The following is a 20,491-nucleotide window of genomic DNA, read 5'->3' as shown; positions in this document are numbered from 1 at the left end:
TCTCCCTCACCCCTCCTCTCCCTCCCTCCCTCTCTTTTCTTTTTTTCTGGATTTTTAGTGAGGCAAATGAGGGGGTGAGGGGCAGCCAACACCTTATATAGGGTTGGGGGGCCAGTCGCCCCGCAGGCGGGCGGCCAGGGCTGGCCGCCCCGCTGCCGGGCGGCCGGTTCTCCAGGGACCTCGGCGTAATTTTTTGTCGACTTTTTTCGCAGATAAACCACTGCCGCCCGGCTGCCGGGGTATATTCATGTAAATTTCGAACATGAAAATATATTTTTGTAAAAAACAAAAATAAAAAAATAAAATAAAAACCGCCTTTTCCCTCATCCACTTACAGGTGGGTCCGCCTTGGTAGCCGCACCCACCCTGTTCCTCTTCTCCGCGTCGCATTTTTCCCCGACGCCGCTCGCTTCCGCGCCGCGCACGATGCCTCCGCTTCGCGACAAACGGAGGAGACGGCCGCGCCGCGCCCCTGCCGACGTCACACCGCACCACGCTCGCCCGCTCGCGCGCGCCGAACCCTAGCCTCGCGCGCGCCCCACTGCAGTGCTGCCACGCGTCCACGAACCACGCCGAACGCCCATGGCCGTCCATCGGCGTCCATGCCCCACCAAGCCATGGCCGCGCCCCCTATAAAGCCGCCAGCGTCGCAGCCGCGGAACCCTAGCCGCCCTAGCCCCCTTTTCCCAGCGCCGCCGCCACAAATTGAAAGGGAGAGGAGAGGGAGGTGAGGAACAGAGGAGGCGTGGAGAGGAAGGACGAGCCAAGGAGGGGAAGCGGAGGTAGGAGAAGAGGGGCCGCCGCCCAGGGAGCGCCGCCGACACGCCGTGGAACGCCACCACCGCCTGGACCAGCGACGCCGCCGAGCCGAGGAGGAGGTCCAGCGCCGTCGCCGCCCGGTGCACGCCGCCGTCGAGCCCAAGCCCGGCTCTGGACCTAGGCGGGAGGGGCGACCGCCTAGGGCCCATGGCCAAGGGGGGCCCAGGATCAAATATGTATTATACAACATTGATACACATGAGTACAGGCCCAACAGCAACTGGCTGCAGATCGTTTGGCTCGGCATACGGAAAAGAACTGAAGCGTTGAGTCATCCATCCGTCATCGTGTCTCTTCGCATCGCAGACTTCGTGCTCCTGCCTTTTTTTGGCTGCCATCGCCCGCCTGCCCGGCGTCCGTCCGACCGTCCGGCGACGCTGGTGTCTGGCTGTCCGGTGATCGTCTGCTGCCGGCCTGCCTTGAATCGTGACGCATTGACTCATCCCCTCCACGCCATAGCAACTTTTTGCAATCAGCAACAGCAAATCGTCGGTGAGTAACTATAACTAATCTAATAATCTGTTACTTTGTGACTATCAGACTCTGTTAGATACTTAGATTTCTAGATTTAAACTTCTAACTTTACTGTTTATTTTCCTTTACAATTTAGGTGTTAGAATGTTACCTAAGAAGTATTTGTCGGGATAATGTTATATTACAATTTAGGTTTAAACTTCTAATGTTCTAATTTTCTTATTATTTATTTATAAAGTATTTGAGGTAATTATATTAGCTTTTTTCTGTTCTTTTATTTTGTATATATTATCAATAATGTTCTTCACAAATTAAATATATATTATTAATAGTAATATCTTTTTTATCATGTTACAAATAAAAAAATATTTAGGCTAAAGCGCCCATAGCGTCTGCTTTGCTATAGGGCCCTCGAATTCATAGAGCCGGCCCTGGTCGAGCCAGCGCCCACGATCGACAACGCCGCCGTTCCGGCTCTGCCTGCACAGCACCGTATCGGCACGGCAGCGCCTTGTCACGGCGCCGCCCTCGTTCGACCCCAAACGAAACCAGTAGGTCGCCATCGCCAAACCCTTCCGACCTCCCTTGCTGCCGGTGAGCACGATGCCACCGATGAACCCTCTTTTAGCAAGCCATAGGACCCCGTCCCTTGTTTTCTGCAGGAGCCCGACGAGCCGCCGTGCGAACCCTGCAGCCCGCCGTCGTTCCGTCCCTGCTGCCCAGCGACGCCGCGTTTCGGCTTCGCCTGAGAGCAGTGCCCTCGCTGTGGCCTGCCGTGACCTTGGCCATGCCAAGGGCACACGAGCACACGCTACCTCTGGCCAAAGGTCATACCTATACCTTTGGCCACGGCCCTGTCCAACCACCATCGCGTTCCCGCTAGAGCCTCCAAGCCACGCCTTGTTCTTGCTTGTTCCGCCGTTGGCTGCACATTACACGACCGGCCACGAGCAGTGGCTCGCCACGGCCGCGACCTGCCACGCCCACAACATGTTCGACGATATGCTCGAACGGCCGCAAGGCCAAAGCTTGGGCCTTACACGCGCCTAGCCATCTCTCAGCCTTGCCACCGACGAACTCGACCACGCCAGGCACGCACACAAGCCCGACTGCCACACCATCGATGACTCATCGTCGTGTCGCCGCGTGAACCTGGAGAACCGGCTCCCCGCGCGCGCGTCGCGGCGTTGCCGCGGCCCTGGAACGCCGGGTGCATGCACGCATGCTGCGCCTCTATGCCCCAGGCGGAGCCATTGCTCTCGCCGGGGTTCGGCCATCCCCTGCCGGCCGCACGCCACCACGGCCGAAATGTCAGACCTTCGCCACCGCTGCGAGCACGCGCACGTTTCACGTACACCCCGGCTTATCACTCCTAGCTTTACCTCGCCGTGGACGAGGAACGCCTCGACTCCGCGTGCGTAGCTTGCCGTAGTTCAAGTTGCCGCCTTTAGCTTAACCTTGTTTATCTTGCCTCGGACCAGCAACGGCATGGGCCAATGAGAGATGCGACTCCCAAACGCGCGTTTTGGTTGCCATCTCAACCTTAGCTTAATCAATCCCAAGCCAATCTGTGCGCACATGCATGGCCAAGGCAAGCACATTTGCCTTCTAAAATGGTACAGCACCATGCAAGCCTCCTCCACCTTGTAGCTCGAGCATACTTTTGCCATGTGCACGTACACGTTGCAGCCATGCTCTTCTCGAACTGGTTCTTAGTGTTGCCTTGCCGCTGCCTCGCAGTGCTCACCGCCTCTCCGTCGAACCGGCCGTCGCCGCCGTCGTCGCCTTGCCACTGGGAGTGACCCGCCGGACCGCCGCGTTCCCGCCTTGCCAGCGTTCCGCGAGCGTCTCGGCCGCGTCGCGGCCGCGGCCACGCCATGTGCCGCGTGTGCGCCTCGTCTTCCCAAAGCCCAAGGCCGAGCCTTGCCTTCTTTCGAAGCACCTCAAGCCGTACATGTCACAACCAAGCAAGATTGTCTTCTGTTTGTGTTCACGTAACATGTACATGTACGCCCTATAAGAGCTTAATCTTGCTTGCTTGTGCACTCTTTGCACCTAGCCCTTCGTCTCACAAGGCCCAGCCCTTGCACTGTCGCACACACAAACCACGCCGTGCCCTTGGCCAAGCCAAGGACGTGCGCGTCCCTCGCCGCCGCGAGCACAGGCGCGTCCACACCCCGCCGGCACACACGCGACCGCGCCAAGTTGAGCCACACCAGATCCATGGGAGGCAGCAGCGGATCCGCCATTTCGCTGACCCGCGGGACCCACAAGCCAGAGGAAGAGGGGGACGCCAACAAGAGGGACCAGATCGTCAGTGACAGAAGACAAAGAAGAGAAGAAGAAGAGAGGGAGATGGACCGCCAATGCCCGCTGGCCCAACCCACCGGAGCCGTCAGTCAAACCAAGTTAGTAGCCGACCTGCTAACCAGTTCACGGGCCGAGCCCCTTTGAGCCGAGCCGCCCGACCATGGACTGGGCCGAGCCGCTCTCGAGTTTCGGCCCGATAACCTAGTTGGCCTTTCATCCTTTCCCTTTTTAACCCAGCTGACCTGTGGGCCCCGAACATCAGTGACTCAGTGGAGACTGACATGTGGACCCTACTGACCTGGCCGATGACCCTGTTGACCTGGCCAATGTTGATCAAGTCAACACTGACGTCATCAACAGCCATGATAAAGTCAGCATATGGCTGACCCGTGCTGACGCCAACATGACACGTGGCACGCCTAGAGACTGCCACGTGGCTAATTGTGTGTTTTTCCTTTATCCGATAATCATCTCTTAGTTTCAGAAAATGATTTAATCTTAGAAAATTAATAATAAATTAGTCGAACTTCCGAAAATTAAGAAACAAGTTTCATAATTCTTCTAAAATCATGCTCTACCCGTTAGAGTAGGTTTTGTTGTGTGTTTGGAGCTTATTTGAGAAGTTTTGTGCATTTTTGCACTTTGGCCCCTGTATTTATACGTAATTACGACTAGGTCCTGACGCGAAGGAGTTGACCGACGTCTCGGACGACCAGAAGATCCAGAAGGATGTATCCGACGACCAGAAGCCCCGAAGGACTAGGAAGGCTACGAAGAACTATCAGGTTCACGCCCATCTACGATTGAATACCTATTAGGCATTGCTTGCTAGTTATGCTACCGATTTTCTTTAAGTTATGATGAGATGAACTTGCATAGCCTACTTATTTACCTGTATTCCTTGTTCTCCCATGCTTACCTTGAATGAGATGCTTGGGCTACTATGGGTATGTGTATGTGTGGGATCTTGTGATGATAATCTTGGCGTGAGTGGAGAGCCACATATGAGGAGTTGGTGTCTAGGTTCTTTTTAGCGGGGGCGAGTGAATTAACCTGATCTTTAGATCAGGGGCTGGGGGAGTGTGTTGGGCACACCCTATGATCCGAGGATATGCATGGACACATCTTGCGGAGCACCTGTTGCGGGTGCACAGCGTTTCCTAAGGGGAACTTGGGAATAAGGAGTTGGTGGGCAATACTTGTGAAGGGTGCCAACCGCGGACCATTGCGGCGGATACGCACTATAAGGGAGATACTCGCCTCGGCAATATAGCTCGAGTTAGTGGACCTGGAGAAGGAACTATGTCAAACGTGCACGCCACTTACCCCTGTATGGGCCGGGGTTCCATCAATTCCTAGATGTGCGGTACCAGGACTGTAGGAGTAGTATGACAGGAGAGGGTATGCCGCGCACGCCCATGGGAATTCAGGGTGCGTTGGACCCGGTCGGGATCTCCGACCCTAGTCTCCGAGACTTTCGAAACCAGTTGGCCAGGTTAGAGATTAAGTCCCGGGACATTCGTTGCGGCGAATGTATCCCACCCCGGGGAAGCAGGATGGTACCGTTTATGGCTAGAGTCTTGGTTGTGGGTTGCGTCTCAGTCGGTTAGCTCCTGGCTTGCAGCCCGAGTGGGTACAGGTGTACAACCCCTGCAGGGTGAAAACTATACATATAGCCGCGTACTCGGTCATATACAACTCTTGATTCGGCTTCACTTTCATAGTTTAGTGTTACCTGATTTCTATCTCCCTCTAGTACACTTTTCTCGAGGTGCAAGGAACAGAAGCCCTCGCATCGACTTGGTGGGTTTTTCCTTTTAGAAGGTGTGTGTTGACCGGGAGTCCGGGATGCCGGAATGGCCCGTGTCTAGGTGTTTGGATGAAGTATATGTTTATATACTTGCTGCTTGCATAGGAAACCCTAGCCTATCCATTAGCTACTTCTATTACCTTGCATCCACTTAAAACTTGCATACGGATGGTGACGTGAACCTATACCGTCCTTGGGGATAGACTATTAGATGCAGGATCCGGCTCGTGGATCAAACCCAAAGACGAAGGATGAAGTTAAGGACAGCTCGAGCTACGCTCAAGTTTGCCTGTGGAGGAGAGACATCAAGAAGAAGGATGCCCAGAAGTTTAGCTACCGCTTCCGTTTTCTGTTTCCTTTAGCCGAATGAGGCTTGTACCAAAATATTCGTATGACAATCCTCTGGATTATGTAATAATTAAATCCATGTGATGATTTATCGCAATGTATGACTGTGATATGTAATTGAAATGAATTCTGTATGTAATAGCTACTGATCCAGGAACTATCATGATGATAAAGGGAGTCGGGTTATCTTTTCAATAACCCGGTTCCTTTCAGGCACATCGGTAGGAAAATAGCACAAGCACAGTGGCACGCGCCTGAGCATTGGGAGCGTGAACGCCTGAGCGGCCCCGGCCCATTGGGAGCGGCACGAGGCTGATAATCTATTATCTATGGCATCCTCGTCCGGAGGGCTGAGATGAATTTCACGATAAAATCAGGGGTCCACTGTTAACACAAAGGATATGCGAAAAGATCCCCCGTCCAACCAATGGTGGTTTTGACCACGACCTTCATCTCCTGTGCCAAATTCCGCTGCCACTCCATTGCGGTTGTGAATTTACTCCCCGTCTCGGCCTTTCCTTCCCCTGCTCGTGCTCTGCCCCGCGGTCCGCTGCTGCGGCAAAGGTCAGTTCTTTGGGGGGAAAATCGCCTCTCTCTCTTTCTCTCTCCGTTTTTGCTTTGGGTTAGATTAGTTGCGTTCTTAGATTGATGTCTGTTTGAGCGGTTGTTGGTGTGGTAGCAACCCGAGTTTTCTTTTTTAGCGTCCGTGCCTGGGCACGGTTTTTTAAAAAAGAGGATGAGCAACCCGAGTTTTCGACTGTGATATCAGCGAATTTGTTTAAACATTATCGATTACTGGTATTGATTTGGTTTCTGATGATGGGAGCAATCAGAACTATGTATGAAGTTTTAAGTACGGAGTATATATAATGGATTGTCGATGCTTTTAGGATTCAGTTTTCTACTCGCTTGTCGCTTCATTCGGCGTCTACTGTATAGTGGGCTAGAGCAGAAGGAATCTTGTGCATGATTGCTGAATAGTTAGTCGTGCTAAGACAATGACTCCTATTCGGGAGAAATGAGTCCTGCATGATAGTGACAGGGTAAACGACAAGTGCTGCAAATTAACCCCATATGATGCATGATTGATTTCTCGTATAAATATACAATATTTGAGTAGTCACTGAAGAATCGTGCACTTGAGCCCTTGTTCAGTTTTGTCATGTGGGTGATGCTAATCCAATTTCTTTGACTACACAGAATTAGCAAGGTCTCACTGCACTCATTAGCTATGGCTGCCTCAGAAGCCTCAGAAGCAGCAGCTGACAAAGGATTGCCTTTCGGGGTGGATGCAACCATGGTCGATGAGTATGCCTCCCAGTCAAAGCTGCTGCAAGAATTCGTTAAGATCCCCAGTTTTGGCAAGGCTTGGGTCTTCAACTCCAAGGATGGTATACATTGTTGTTGCTACCTTTTTTGTTTTCTGAAATTTGGGTTTCTTATTGTTTCGTTTGGGGATCTGCAGAAAACACACCCAGAGCAGCGGTTTCAATCAGCCAATCAGATCTTTTGGGCAATAAGAGGAGAATGTTCCTTTTGAATTCTCACATTTCAAAGAGTGCCTCAAAGCCTGTCAATTTCCAGTGGTCTCCTTTCCCGACTGAAATAAGTGGAGTGTCAGCAGTTATTCCATCGCCTTCTGGAGAAAAACTTCTTTTAGTACGCAATTCTGAGGATGATTCCCCTACAAAACTAGAGATTTGGGGGGCGTGTCAATTAGAGAATGAGATACATATTGCAAAATCTGTTCATGGATCACTCTATACTGATGAATGGTAAATTCCAGAATACTTTTCTTTTATTTTTTTGGGTAGAGGAGGGCAGGAAGGGAGTTATGCATTTCTTTGCTATACCATTGCAACTTTGGCTTGTGCTAAATGGTGCTTTGATGCAGGTTTGAAGGGATATCATGGAACAAGGATGAAACTTTCATAGCTTATGTTGCTGAGGAGCCTCCTCAACCAAAGCCAGTGTTCAATGATTATGGATTCAAGAAGGAAGGATCATCTGAAAAGGACTGCAAGAGCTGGAAGGGACAAGGAGATTGGGAGGAAACCTGGGGAGAAACCTATTCGAAGAAAAGGATACCTGCACTGTTTGTCGTCAACATATCCAGGTACGTTAGTGTCCACCCTGAATATAGAGTTTACAAATATCGTGTGTTTTTCTTTATCAGAAATAGCATGCGTCTTGCAGTGGGCAAGTTCGACCTGTGAAGGGAATACCTAGATCATTAAGTGTTGGCCAAGTGATTTGGGCCCCATCATCTTCATGTGGATTGGTTTTTGTTGCATGGTCATCTGACAATGGCTTCCAAGAGACTCCAAGGAAGCTTGGTATTAAATACTGTTACAACAGGCCTTGTGCTCTGTATGCTGCTCCTGATCCTTTCAGAGAAGAAACTGAGAAACCATCAACCGTGTAAGAATATCGCCCCCCCCCCCCCCCCTTGATCTCAGGATAATTACCGAAACAAAGTTTTCAATAAAAAAACAAATAATGGCAATACACATTATTTTATTCATGAAAATCCAAATTATAAAGTGATAAACACTGAACATATGGTACACCACATGTTTCATAAGGTATATGTTGTTTTATTTTCTGATGTTATGTCTCTATTGTTGGTATAGGGGCAATAAGGATGAAACTACAACTATGATCAAATTAACAGCACACCTGAGCAGTGCCTTTTTCCCACGGTTCAGGTACAAACACTTCATTTGTTTTGTTCAGTTCTGCACTTCGGCTTAGGTTAATCATACCAACTAGATTAATGGGAGTGAAAAAAAAAGATTAATGGGAGTGAAAACTACACTATTTTGTTATGTTTTGCTAAATTATGACTATTATTTTGTATTACGTTTGACTACACTGTCATCCGCATGCTTACTGGTTGGAAGTTAAACATATTTGTTCCCCTCTATATCACAAGCACTGTTCATAGTATCTGGTGTACTTTTCTGTGTTCTATAAAAAATCTTAACTGAAACTGTCAGAACATACCTATTTGGTTGAATTTGAAAGTTAGGAGGCCTATTGTTTCCCTCATTTTCTAAACTCTGGAAGCAGTATGAATATCGCATCTTTCTGCATGGACTAAGTTTATTATTCAGCTATACTAAAAGAAACTATGTCTGATTATATTAAGTTTTTTTATGCATGCCTGCTAACACAACATTGCATTGTGAAATAATGGAAATTTTTATTTTATAGTCCGGATGGTAAGTATCTTGTGTTCGTCTCAGCGAAAAGTGCTGTAGATAGTGGAGCACACAACGCCACAAATTCAATGCACAGAATTGAGTGGCCTACAGATGGGAAACTGGATGGGAGCCTTGGTATCGTTGATGTGGTATGGGATCTTTTTTTTAACTATAACTTTCATGTATTGTCCAGGTGGTTTGGAATTTATCTTGTACTGTTTAGTTCTGTATCAATTTCATGGTAGATGTTTTACTCATATCACTTTTGAGTAAGCAGTGCTGGATGAATTCTTGTATAGGGCTCATTGAAGTGTGGAGTATGATAACTAGAAGGCAAAAGAAGGGTCCAAATAATGCTTTATTTCTTCTTATGGTTACTTTCAATGATGGATATAGTCTGATATCATATGCTTTATATTTTCAGTTTAATATTCTGAGAAAATTTAAACTATTATGTAGGTGCCCATTGTGATGTGCCCCAAAGATAACTGTTTCCCTGGTCTGTATTGCTTCGGATTGCTCAGGGATCCATGGCTTACTGATGGACGGACTATGATTCTATCTTCTGTTTGGGGTAGCAGGGAAGTAATACTTTCTGTAAATGTCGTGAGGTGATTGCAAACATCTGTTTGTTCACTGACAGACTGACATACGTAACATCAATTGTTATTTAATTGTAAATTATATTTTTGGCAGTTGTGAAGTTTTAAGAGTTAGTCCCCAGGATTCAGATTATTCATGGAATGTTCTTGCACTTGACAAGAATAACATTCTTGCAGGTAACCCCATTCTCGTATATTATAACTGATAATTACATAGTTCTATCACTTTGTCAGATAACTATCCATGTTTGTCTGCTTTTTTCATCTTTTCCAGTTTCCAGTAGCCTTATTACACTCCCTCAAATATACTATGGAATCATGATTTCTCAGACTGAAAGCCATTGGGAGTGGCAGGAAGTTTCAACTCCTTTTCCAAAGCCATCTGATGAGGTTTTACAAAACAAAGCACTGAATGTTAATTGTTATTCAGAAAAAAATGTTTTGTGATCTGCAGTGGATAGTTAATAAATAGTGATGTATTTTTGGCAGATAAGCTCCATATTAGCAGAGCATAAGTTCAGCATACTCAAAATCCCAATTAGCAACCCTTCCGACAAACTAGCGCATGGTATGAAAACAACTCAAGCGTACTTAATCCTGTTACATATTAACATTATCAGCATCGATTTTCTAATTAGATTTTTCTTTCTGAAGTTAATTTGTTCCTTTATGAACTATTTAAGCATTCGTCATTAGGCTCTGTTCTTTTATTGAAATCAGTACATGGCCACTGTAGTAAGCTGGCACTTGCTCTGCAGATTTTTTTTTAAGGCACCCAAACATCTAGATTTAAAATTTATAATATCTGACCTTCAATGTATATGTTCAATAACACAAAAGTGGTGCTAATGGATTCATGTTTGAAAGTATTTTCACATGGTTATGATTTTGTAGTCTTTGTCAAAAATATATGGTGTAAAAGAAATTTACTGTCAAAAATCGGTGGAGGGTAGTAATTGTGATAGAATGTATTTATTATATTAAATCAAGGCAGGCGGCATGTCCAAAATGAGTCTATATAAAGACAGCTCTTATAGCTTATGATTATGATATTGCACCATCCTACTCTACTTTGTCATGCTGGCTATTTTGAAATATATTTTTAAAAGAACTCTGCCACTATTATTGAAATCCTTTGATACTTCTTCGCCGATTAATTGGAAGAATTTCTGCAGAATTGTCAATATAGTTTCTCTTTCTCTCCATATATGCTTTTGTATCTGTTCAGGGGCTAAGCTGCCTTTTGAGGCTATTTTTGTGTCACATAAGGATTCTGCCAGTAATCCAACAATTGTGGTTCTTCATGGTGGACCACACTCAGTTTACCCATCAAGTTATTCCAAATCCTTGGCTTTTCTTTTTTCACAGGGATATAATCTTCTTGTCGTGAACTACAGGTAAATTTATCTTGCTAGTATTTTGTCTGTTCTAGATATGTACAATTTGATCATTATCTCTTTTCTGGATTTGTTTCTTAATATTTCCATGGGAAATGCACACTTTTTTGACACTACGATGCATCTGCTCTTTTTGGTTGCTTAGGGGCTCATTAGGCTTTGGGGAAGAAGCACTGCAGTCCCTTCCTGGAAATATTGGTTCTCAGGTGCAGTGTCATTGGTTCTTTTCCCGTGTTTAAAGATAATTCTTGCAAAATGCCAAATTTCATCATGAACCATGTTTCTCTGTGCAAACGTGCAAGCAGGATGTCAATGATGTATTGACGGCTTTGGACTTTGTTATAAAGAGAGGACTAATAGATCCATCTAGAGTCGCTGTAGTTGGAGGTTCACATGGAGGTTTCTTGACAACTCATTTGATTGGCCAGGTTCTTTGATTACCCTTGTTCCTTTGTATTCTTTATTATGCAGTTACTATTGTGTCTAGAGTTCATACTTGCAATCAAGATGATTATTAGCCTGTCATTTGAGCATCAGTAGCTTAAATGTAATGCCTAGTTTCGAGAAATGTATTACAAACCTACAATTTTGCAAACAAGATGTATTCTGAAGAAGTATCCATGACGATGAAGCTGGGCATCACTAATAATGATAATTTAACTAAATTACTACAACTCTACCACTGGCAGTGGCTTCTGTAATTGAATTTACAATAAACAAATCATTATGATATCATGTCAAATTACTTTATGGAAATGATACTTGATACCTAGCTGTAAAATGGTAAGTTCAGGCATATGTCCCAGAGAAACATTCTTATTCAGTTTGTTATGGCCAAAGGTGGCCATGAGTAAACACTAAACTTCAGTTCTTATATGGCAACAAAGACACTAAATCAAGTGACTTTTGGGCTTGGTTTCTAAACTTGGCCCCTCTCGAATTGTGTTGAAGCTCCACCACTGCTATGATGTATGCTGATATCAAGAAAACTAGAGCTTGAACCACCGCTTTCCGTGAGCAATTGAAATGTGATGGCACAATAGTTTGATATGCATTTACTGCCTCATGATTATAAAGTTGCCTGACAATATTCATACATGACTATCTTGCTACTAAATCTTTAGGAGTTGAGTCTTGATGTATTGCTACCTTGCCGAAATTAGTACTGCCTCCAAGGATTGCTTGGAATTTCTTTTATGCTGTTCCTATTCTAGAATACGAAGAGCTCAAGGGCATAGTCATGTACATCACTTGACATGATTTATGTATCAAGTTTCTGGGATATAGCACATTGTTGACGTGTACAAATTTGATTTACTGCAGGCTCCTGATACATTTGTTGCAGCAGCTGCTCGAAATCCAGTATGTAACTTACAATTGATGGTGGGTACCACTGACATCCCTGATTGGTGCTTTGTCGAGATTTATGGAAAAGATGGGAAAAAGTACTTCTCAGAGTCTCCTTCAGTAGATGATCTTTGTCAATTCCACCAGAAGTCACCAATATCACACATTTCGAAGGTATATGTGTGGATTCTGCATTTTTATACAAGAACAGTTTCTTATATCTATGCTTGAGAGAAGAGTAGAGTTCCCACATGCAAATGGAAGATACTCTGTGGATGCTATGAGTAGTCATTTGCTTAATAAATTTATCAATCTGCAGGTCAAAACACCTACGCTCTTTCTCCTTGGAGCGCAAGATCTCAGGGTTCCTGTTTCTAATGGCCTGCAGGTATCTCCTTGTGCTTCTGTACTTATGTATGGCTGGGTGAAAGGTCTCTTCCATATTTCCAGTTTCTCAAACTATTTATCAGTGGGATTCCTTTTACTGTTTTTTGAACATAGAGGAATAAGAAATTGGTTAGGTTACAGGATTCCAATTACTGTTGACAATTTAGGAATTTTTTTCTCTCGTGTTGCTAGTTGTATAAGCTTCTGCTACATGGCTTCATATTTTTTTCTCCGTATATGCTTTGTTTTGTGCTTATATCTTGTTGCAATTTTCACAGTATGCAAGGGCTTTGAAGGAGAGGGGAATTGAATCCAAAACTATTGTCTTCCCAGAAGATATCCATGGAATCGACAAGTTAGTTACTTTTTACTTTTAGTTTTTATTCCATGAGTACCACAGATATGTCTTGCAAGTTACAACATCTGAGGTCTGACTAAATCACTCCCTCCATGGTGCAGGCCTCAGTCTGATTTCGAGAGCTTCCTCAACATAGGGGTTTGGTTCAAGAAGCACATGAGCAAATAAACATTAGTGCTCTTTGATTACATTCGTTATAGATGTACCTTTTCATTGTATTGTAATTTTTTTTCTTGAACACGCAGGAGAGCTGTGTATCTTTATATTAAGAGCGAGAGTAGTCCAAATACAAGGAAACATTCCACACCTTGGACTAGAGTGAGGAACGTAAAGATCTAGAAACTATTACATAAAAACACCAACCATAGGACCAGACCACAATCATAAAAACACCAATGACTGTAATTGGGATAAAACATCTGACAGCATGGTTCACTTGCCCAATCCAATGTTCCCAAGATGGAATACCGAACTTCTAACATCTAATTTAGATTATAAGCTTCTAATAATAGTTATTTTACAAACGATGCTTATGTGTTAATGTGAAAAGGCGGCTTCATTTGAATTGGAATGAGAAAATAATCGCATGGTCCAGCTCACTGTACCGCTGTTCATACTAAAGACTAATAATGGAAAATGGTGTAATCACCTGTCCTATCTACTTGTCAGTATATAAATCTCTATGTAAGATCGCAATCAAGGTCGCATCAATAGTCCCTTGAACTTGCCTTTTTACCTCCAGAGATCAGTTTCTAGCAACATGACATGTCCCAGTTTAACACGATACTATGTTGTTACCAGCTAAAGTTGCACCAATAATGTGAACAAACGGACAAGAAGAAAAGGCTGGAAGGGCATCTTGTGCTTTTATTAGTAGTGCTGAATGCAGATGTGACGCTACCTTCTTATTCTATTCCTCTTCGTCTTTGCTCTGGTGTTGCACGTGGTTGTTAAGCCGGATTTCTTCTTGGTTATTTTTTAGCTAGAATCTTAATTAAGACCTTGATGACAAGCTGGAAGAAAATTAACAAGTTTTGGTGCCATCTCATCAAATGCTATGATAGAGGGAGTCTTTACAAAGGGAACTGCGGGACTCAACTACTCCCATGGTAAGCAGTAAGCACTCTCTCTTCGCTGATCTCTCCCCGAAAGGTTGCTATGAATTCTTGTATATGTTCAGTGTTTTTGTTGTTACAGACTTGCTTTACTTTTGCAGTTCAAGAGTGGCTTCCTTCTGTACTGGCTTGGCCCGCTCATCTGCTTACTCTAGTTCAAGATGAGTTCATGTCTTATTGCGATCAGTTTCGCCTAGCCTAGTGAGTATAAATAGTGTCTCCAAGTTAAGAAAACTTTTGTGCTCATGCCGTATAGGTGAAATTGAAAGGTCAAGTGCAATACAGGAAGCTGAATTTAGTTAGTCTCACTCAGACATTGTCATCTTGGATGTTTCAGACTTTCATGGTTTTTTCTTGAATTCTTTGTACATTGAAAATGCCAGTTCTTTAATAGAATTCCTGAAGAAGTGGGATTAGTGTCTGTTTTTGAAATTAAATTAGACCAGAGGCTTAACACTATAAACCATTTCATAAGCGACTACCGTGGGAAGTTGAAGTTGTAACCGAAGTAGAGTTGAGGTTGAGGTGAATATATAGGTGATATTGAGTAGCATGCTTGATGGACTTATCCATATATTGCATGCACCCTAATGTATTGACAGCAAAAGTAAATTGAGCCCTCCTGCAACATGCATGACATATTATGCTTGTCTTTGTGACATTGCAGATTTAACTTATCCTAGTAAATTGCGTCCCTCCAGTCAGTAGTCATAAAAGTGTGCAAGTCTTCAGAGAGAATCCACTCAGAATGGATTATTTGACAGCATCTGAAGAATATGCTTCCCAATCCAAGTTATTGCAAGAATTCACCAAAGTCCCAACCATTGACAGTGCTTGGGTTCTCAAAAATAACAACGGTATGGTCAAAGTCTTCTTGTTATACTTCCTTTGTACATAATCATCATGTATACTTCTCTCGAAATTCTATCAAGCTGGCATACAATGGTGCTTCCTTTATGACTGCAGAAGGCATATCCACAGCAATGTTCTCCATTAGCCAGCCAGACCTACTGGCGAACAGCACCAGAAAATACACTATGTACTGCCATATTACGGGGGCTGGTACCAACTCTCGGGATTTCCAGCGGTCTCCTTTCCCCACTGAAATGCCTGGAGTGTCTGTCATCGTCCCATCTCCTTCGGGGTCGAAGCTTCTTTTAGTGCGAAATGGAGAGAAAGGTTGCCCTACTAAGCTTGAAATTGTTGATCAATCACATGTGGCAAAGGACATACATGTAGGTCAGTCTATGCATGGTCCGCTTTATACTGATGAATGGTGAGGAAGAACTGATTAAAACATAGTGATTGATACATATACCCTTTCTTTCCATGACTACAGTGACATGACAGAACGGCACTGTTGTTGCTGCAGGTTTCATGGTATTTCCTGGAATCAAGAAGAGACCTTGATAGCATACATTGCTGAAGCTCCACCCCAACTAAGACCAGTTTTCAGTGATTCTGGATATAGAAAGGGAGACTCTTCTGATGAAGACTGTAATACCTGGAAAGGACAAGGGGATTGGGAAGAGGACTGGGGTGAAAGATACTCCAAAAAAGGGAGACCCTCATTGTTTGTTCTTGACATTGCCAGGTCTGTCCCCTGCCTACTAATCAGCACAGCAATGTGTAGATGCTAGTCCCTAGATCCAACAGTATGACTTAGACTTATTAAACCTAAAACCCTCTGTTGTGCTTCGGTGTATGCAGTGGAGAAGTGAGAGCGGCTGAAGGCATTGCAACATCATTGAGTGTTGGCCAAGTTGTTTGGGCTCCCCCTTCTTCAAGTGGCAGTCAAAAGTATTTGGTTTTCGTTGGATGGTCAGAGCACAACGGGTTTCATAACACTGCTAGAAAACTTGGTATCAAGTACTGTTCTAACAGGCCATGTGCTCTTTATGCAATTGCTAGCCCTTTCGAAAGACCAGAGACTAACAATAAACCAGTTTGGTAAGTACCCACCCTAGGATCACAAATCTGTAGTTTACAATTTGTACAGATACAGACTACTCTAATACGTTATCACTTATGTGACTGATGAAATGAAAATAGAATACCTTTGAATCTTTCCTTGCAAGTATCTCCACAGTTGGTATCATTATCAGGTAGTGTTGCTTGTAATGTGTTATGTTCCTGTACCAGCGATGATAAATCAGACTCCGCTGCATCAGCACGCAACTTAAAAGCAAGCATAAGTAGTGCTTTTTTTTTTCCACGTTTCAGGTATGTTAGTATTAGTATTCATGCACATTTCGATATTGGAGCCCCTAAACTTTCTCTGAAAGTACAAATCACTGTGAGCAGCCAGGATGGAAAAATCCTACTCTTCCTTTCTGCAAAACAGGCTGTAAATAGTGGAGCACATAATGCAACGGATTCTCTGCATAAGATCAACTGGCTTTCTGATTGGGAAATGGATAAACAACTTGATGTTACTGAAGTGGTATGCCCATCTGTTTATCTTGTTTTGTTTTTCACCGTGTTCTTCAGCCTGTTCAGCTTTTGAACTGTTCCAGGTACCTATTGTAATGTACCCTGAAGATGATTGTTTCCCGGGTCTTTACTGCTCATCCATTCTATCCAATCCTTGGCTTTCTGATGGATGCACGATGATACTAACATCTGCTTGGAGAAGTACCGAAGTAATATTATCAATAGATGTTTTAAGGTAAATCAAAGGTTTTTGGCATAACTTTATAGAATTGCTTATTTGGCACTAGAAATAATGGAGTTTGCCTATTTGACATCTAAACTTCAATTCTTGCCTATATATCCTCAAGTTGATTTTTTGTTACCTATTTGACACTACCGTGACATCTGTTAGCTGTCAGCGTTAAAGGAATAGATGATCTAAGAGGAAAAGACCTAAATGCCCTTTGAAGGATAAGAAGTCTCTGTTTGGAGACCGAGCAGAGCTCTGCTTGCTAGTCGCGCTCGGCACTCCCTGTCAACTCTGGGTCGCGGCGCGGCCATGGAGGAGGGCGACCGGGGTGGCAGGTGCGGCCACGGAGGAGGGCAGTGCGGCGACCCGGGCAACACGCGCGGCCTCGCAGGCGAGCAGGGCGGCCAAGAAGGGGGCGGCGCGGGCACGGAGACGGCCAGGTTCCAGAGGACGCACGTGGTACGCCTTGGCCTGCCGGCGAGCAGCACGACGCCGTTGCACGTGTTGACGAACCTCTTGTTGAGGCACAACGGCCCCGCGACCGCGCGCATCGGGGCGTTGCTGCCGCCGCCGGCAATGTGGAAGCTGTGGCAGACGGAGACGCGACCCCGCGCACCGGCTCCGCTGGTCTTGCATACCTTCGCCGTAGCGATGTACGCGACCTGCGGGCGGGGTAGCGGCGGGCCGAGGCGGCAGTGGAGGTCGATGAAGTCAGGGCAGAGCATCAGGCGGCAGTGGTGGCTGGATAGCGCCATGGACGCGACAACGGTGCGCGCTGGAGGCGAAGATGCTGCGTACATGCCCGGCGCGCGCGGTGCTGGCTCCTGTTCTCGTCCTCTTCCTTGTAGCTGGTTCGCTCGGCGGCGCCGCCTCCTCGATCTCATCCTCCTCTCTAGCGAGGAGACTTTATTTAATAAATGCGCCAAGATGCGGCACGGTAAATACAGTTAAAAATATGAATATTGTAAATACGTTAAATACTAGATTGATGCTTGGATGTGTAGAACTACTGTAGATGGAACAACAAAAGTTGTCTCAAGTCCTACAAAGTAGACAGACGGCAGGACCAATCCGGTATCCATCCAGATACACGAAAAGCAGCGAAACAACCTACAGCCACCAGGATCCAGGAACAAACCATTCATCAGTTCCTGATGCTACAACGATTGGTCCCTGTCAAATACTCAAACCATTCCAAGGGTAAAATAGTCTTACCATTCAGGAATTAACGGTGTTAGCTGTCCAAACTCACGGTAGTGTCAAATAGGCAACAAAAAATCGACTTGAAGACGTATAGGTGAGAATTCAAGTTTGGGTGTCAAATAGACAAACCCCATTATTTCTAATGTAAAATAGACAACTCTCTCTAACTTGAGAGATCACCTTCATACTCTACTTTGTCCCATTCTGCAGTGGAAAAGTAACAAGACTTACTCCAGAAGACTCGCATTACTCATGGAGTGCTCTTGCGATAGATGGTGACAATGTTCTTGCTGGTAATTGTAGTTGCAAACTGGTATTGAACTCGTGCAGCAAATTGATTATAATATTGAAACATTGTGCTTTTCTCATTTGCTTGCCATATAGTGTCAAGTAGTCCCATCGACCCTCATATCAGGTATGGACACCAAGTGAAACCAGAGAGTCAAGCATGCAGATGGACTTGGGATGAAGTTGATAGTTCGTTGATGACAGCCAGCGATACGGTTAGGTTTCAGTTGATGTGAAGTTAAAGCAGCACATATAGCACAAATAGTTTTGTGTGGAAGCTAAAGTAGCATATAATTTTGCCTTGAGGGTTATTAGAAGCCCAATCGTCTCCATTAATTCTTTCTCTCACATTGCCTTCCATTGCAGGTTAAGTCCTTGTTGTCGCATCACAGTGTCACTATACTTCAAATTCCTGTCGCTAACCCCTCTGATGACCTCTCTGAAGGTATAATCCTGAAAACTAGAGGTTTTGTATGCTAGGCTGTGATATTTTTTATCCAGGTAGCAATTTCCTGTTCTGTAGGTGGCAAACTTCCATTTGAGGCCATTTTTGTGTCCTGCAAGGACAGTTCACACAGTCCAACTGTTGTAATCCTTCATGGTGGCCCACACTCAGTGTCTGTGTCAAGCTACGTGAAATCATCAGCCTTTCTTGCTTCGCTTGGATTCAACCTGCTAATTGTAAATTATCGGTATGTTCCTTGGAAATTCTACGCTCCTCTTCAGTTATGCATGTCATCATCTCACGGTTATCTGAAAACAAAAAAGAGGTACACCGGGTTTTGGAGAGGAGGCTTTACAATCGCTTCCTGGAAAAGTAGGATCTCAGGTACACACTCAGTTCAATTCAGAGCATTTGCTCTTCATGAATTTTTTTTCTTTCTCCCAAATCTCTAACTATCCTAAGCAGGACGTCCAAGACTGTCTTACAGCCATAGATCACGTCATCAATGAAAAGCTAATAGATGCTTCCAAAGTAGCTGTTGTTGGGATTTCACATGGTGGATTCTTGACAACTCATCTGATAGGCCAGGTTGGCATCCTAATCGATTTCAGAGTCATCGCAGTTGCTCTTTCTGTTCTTGTTCCTAGTATAATTTTGCAATTTGGATGCAGGCTCCAGACAGATTTGTCGTGGGAGCTGCTCGGAATCCTGTGTGCAACCTTGCGCTGATGATTGGCACCACTGACATCCCAGACTGGTGTTACACGGTGGCCTGCGGAACTGAAGCGAAGCAATATGCCTCTGAATCCCCTTCACCCGACCATCTTCGCCTCTTCTATGAGAAATCGCCGATTGCTCACATCTCAAAAGTATGTTTTCCTGTCCCAACTATCAGGCCAATCACTGTACCATTTTTTTGCTGGTATGGTTCATGAAACCTTGTTGATTGTGCAGGTGAAAGCGCCCCTTCTTATGCTTCTTGGAGGAGCTGATCTTTGAGTACCCGTTTCTAATGGCCTACAGGTACATGAATTGTTGACAGATTTTGCTGGACATTCTACAACAAACGAATCTCAATTTTCAAGCTATGCAGTTTAGCTAGAAATATTTCTACAATGAAAGAATTGCATATCCATATTTTCCACACTTAATAGGCTTGTACCTGTTTGGTTTCTGATGATTTCAGTACGCAAGGGCTCTCAGAGAAAGGGGTGGCCAGGTCAAAATTATGATGTTCCCAGAGGACATACACGAAATCATCATGTAAGCTAATGAAAACCAATCTAATTTCTGTTCTTTCATCTTATATCGTGTGACGTGTTTGACCATCACTTTCACTTTTTGAATTGGGTTGTGTTCTTTGCAGACCACAGTCCGATTTCGAAAGTTTCCTCAACATTGGAGTTTGGTTCAAGACACATCTAAAATAGGTGCAAATGCAGCGGCATGAAGCAGAGTCTGGTGATCTAAGCTAAATTTTAGATTGTGTTCTTGCTGATATTATATGTTCTCGTGAAACAAGCAGTTTCGTACTGCCCTCGTACGTGAATCCGGCTCCTTTTAGATTTGATATAAAAGATGTAATGAATTAAACAACTGCTCCATTAATATTTTTAGCTATTCAGTCATGATGCTTTAATTCATGACTTCGACATATTCTACTCAGTTTTCATCCAGTCCTTAGGAGGTCCAAAAATTATGACTAAATGTCTAAATTATA

At 44.7% G+C, this 20,491-nt stretch overlaps 1 protein-coding gene across 8 annotated transcripts; it reads left to right on the top strand.

Annotated features, from left to right (window-relative positions):
• Positions 1-788: 788 nt before the first annotated feature.
• Positions 789-20,436, top strand: LOC120651052 (acylamino-acid-releasing enzyme 1-like). Of its 8 annotated transcripts, none has more exons than XM_039928394.1 (36): positions 789-911; positions 1,728-1,844; positions 6,962-7,152; positions 7,227-7,536; positions 7,656-7,877; positions 7,958-8,182; positions 8,395-8,469; positions 8,978-9,116; positions 9,427-9,578; positions 9,664-9,746; positions 9,844-9,959; positions 10,059-10,137; positions 10,798-10,966; positions 11,112-11,172; positions 11,272-11,394; positions 12,290-12,487; positions 12,633-12,701; positions 12,979-13,055; positions 13,160-14,167; positions 14,275-15,030; positions 15,140-15,449; positions 15,546-15,767; positions 15,884-16,123; positions 16,316-16,396; positions 16,478-16,616; positions 16,690-16,841; positions 18,249-18,331; positions 18,423-18,541; positions 18,693-18,771; positions 18,850-19,018; positions 19,095-19,155; positions 19,237-19,359; positions 19,443-19,640; positions 19,726-19,794; positions 19,958-20,034; positions 20,138-20,425. In XM_039928394.1, exons 3-19 carry the CDS (start codon positions 6,993-6,995, stop codon positions 13,224-13,226), a joined length of 2,325 nt encoding a protein of 774 aa, XP_039784328.1. In that variant the 5' UTR covers positions 789-911; positions 1,728-1,844; positions 6,962-6,992; the 3' UTR covers positions 13,227-14,167; positions 14,275-15,030; positions 15,140-15,449; positions 15,546-15,767; positions 15,884-16,123; positions 16,316-16,396; positions 16,478-16,616; positions 16,690-16,841; positions 18,249-18,331; positions 18,423-18,541; positions 18,693-18,771; positions 18,850-19,018; positions 19,095-19,155; positions 19,237-19,359; positions 19,443-19,640; positions 19,726-19,794; positions 19,958-20,034; positions 20,138-20,425. The 8 variants fall into 8 exon arrangements, with proteins under 8 accessions (XP_039784328.1, XP_039784323.1, XP_039784321.1 ...); XM_039928389.1 differs by lacking the exon at positions 789-911 and adding an exon at positions 4,279-4,388 and having other exon boundaries at positions 1,729-1,844; XM_039928387.1 differs by lacking the exons at positions 789-911; positions 1,728-1,844 and adding an exon at positions 6,032-6,325.
• The last annotated feature ends 55 nt before the right edge of the window (positions 20,437-20,491 follow it).

The sequence above is a fragment of the Panicum virgatum genome, chromosome 9K (assembly GCF_016808335.1).
Source record: "Panicum virgatum strain AP13 chromosome 9K, P.virgatum_v5, whole genome shotgun sequence".
Taxonomy (NCBI): Eukaryota; Viridiplantae; Streptophyta; class Magnoliopsida; order Poales; family Poaceae; genus Panicum; species Panicum virgatum.
This window is presented reverse-complemented; position numbering and strand designations above follow the sequence as displayed.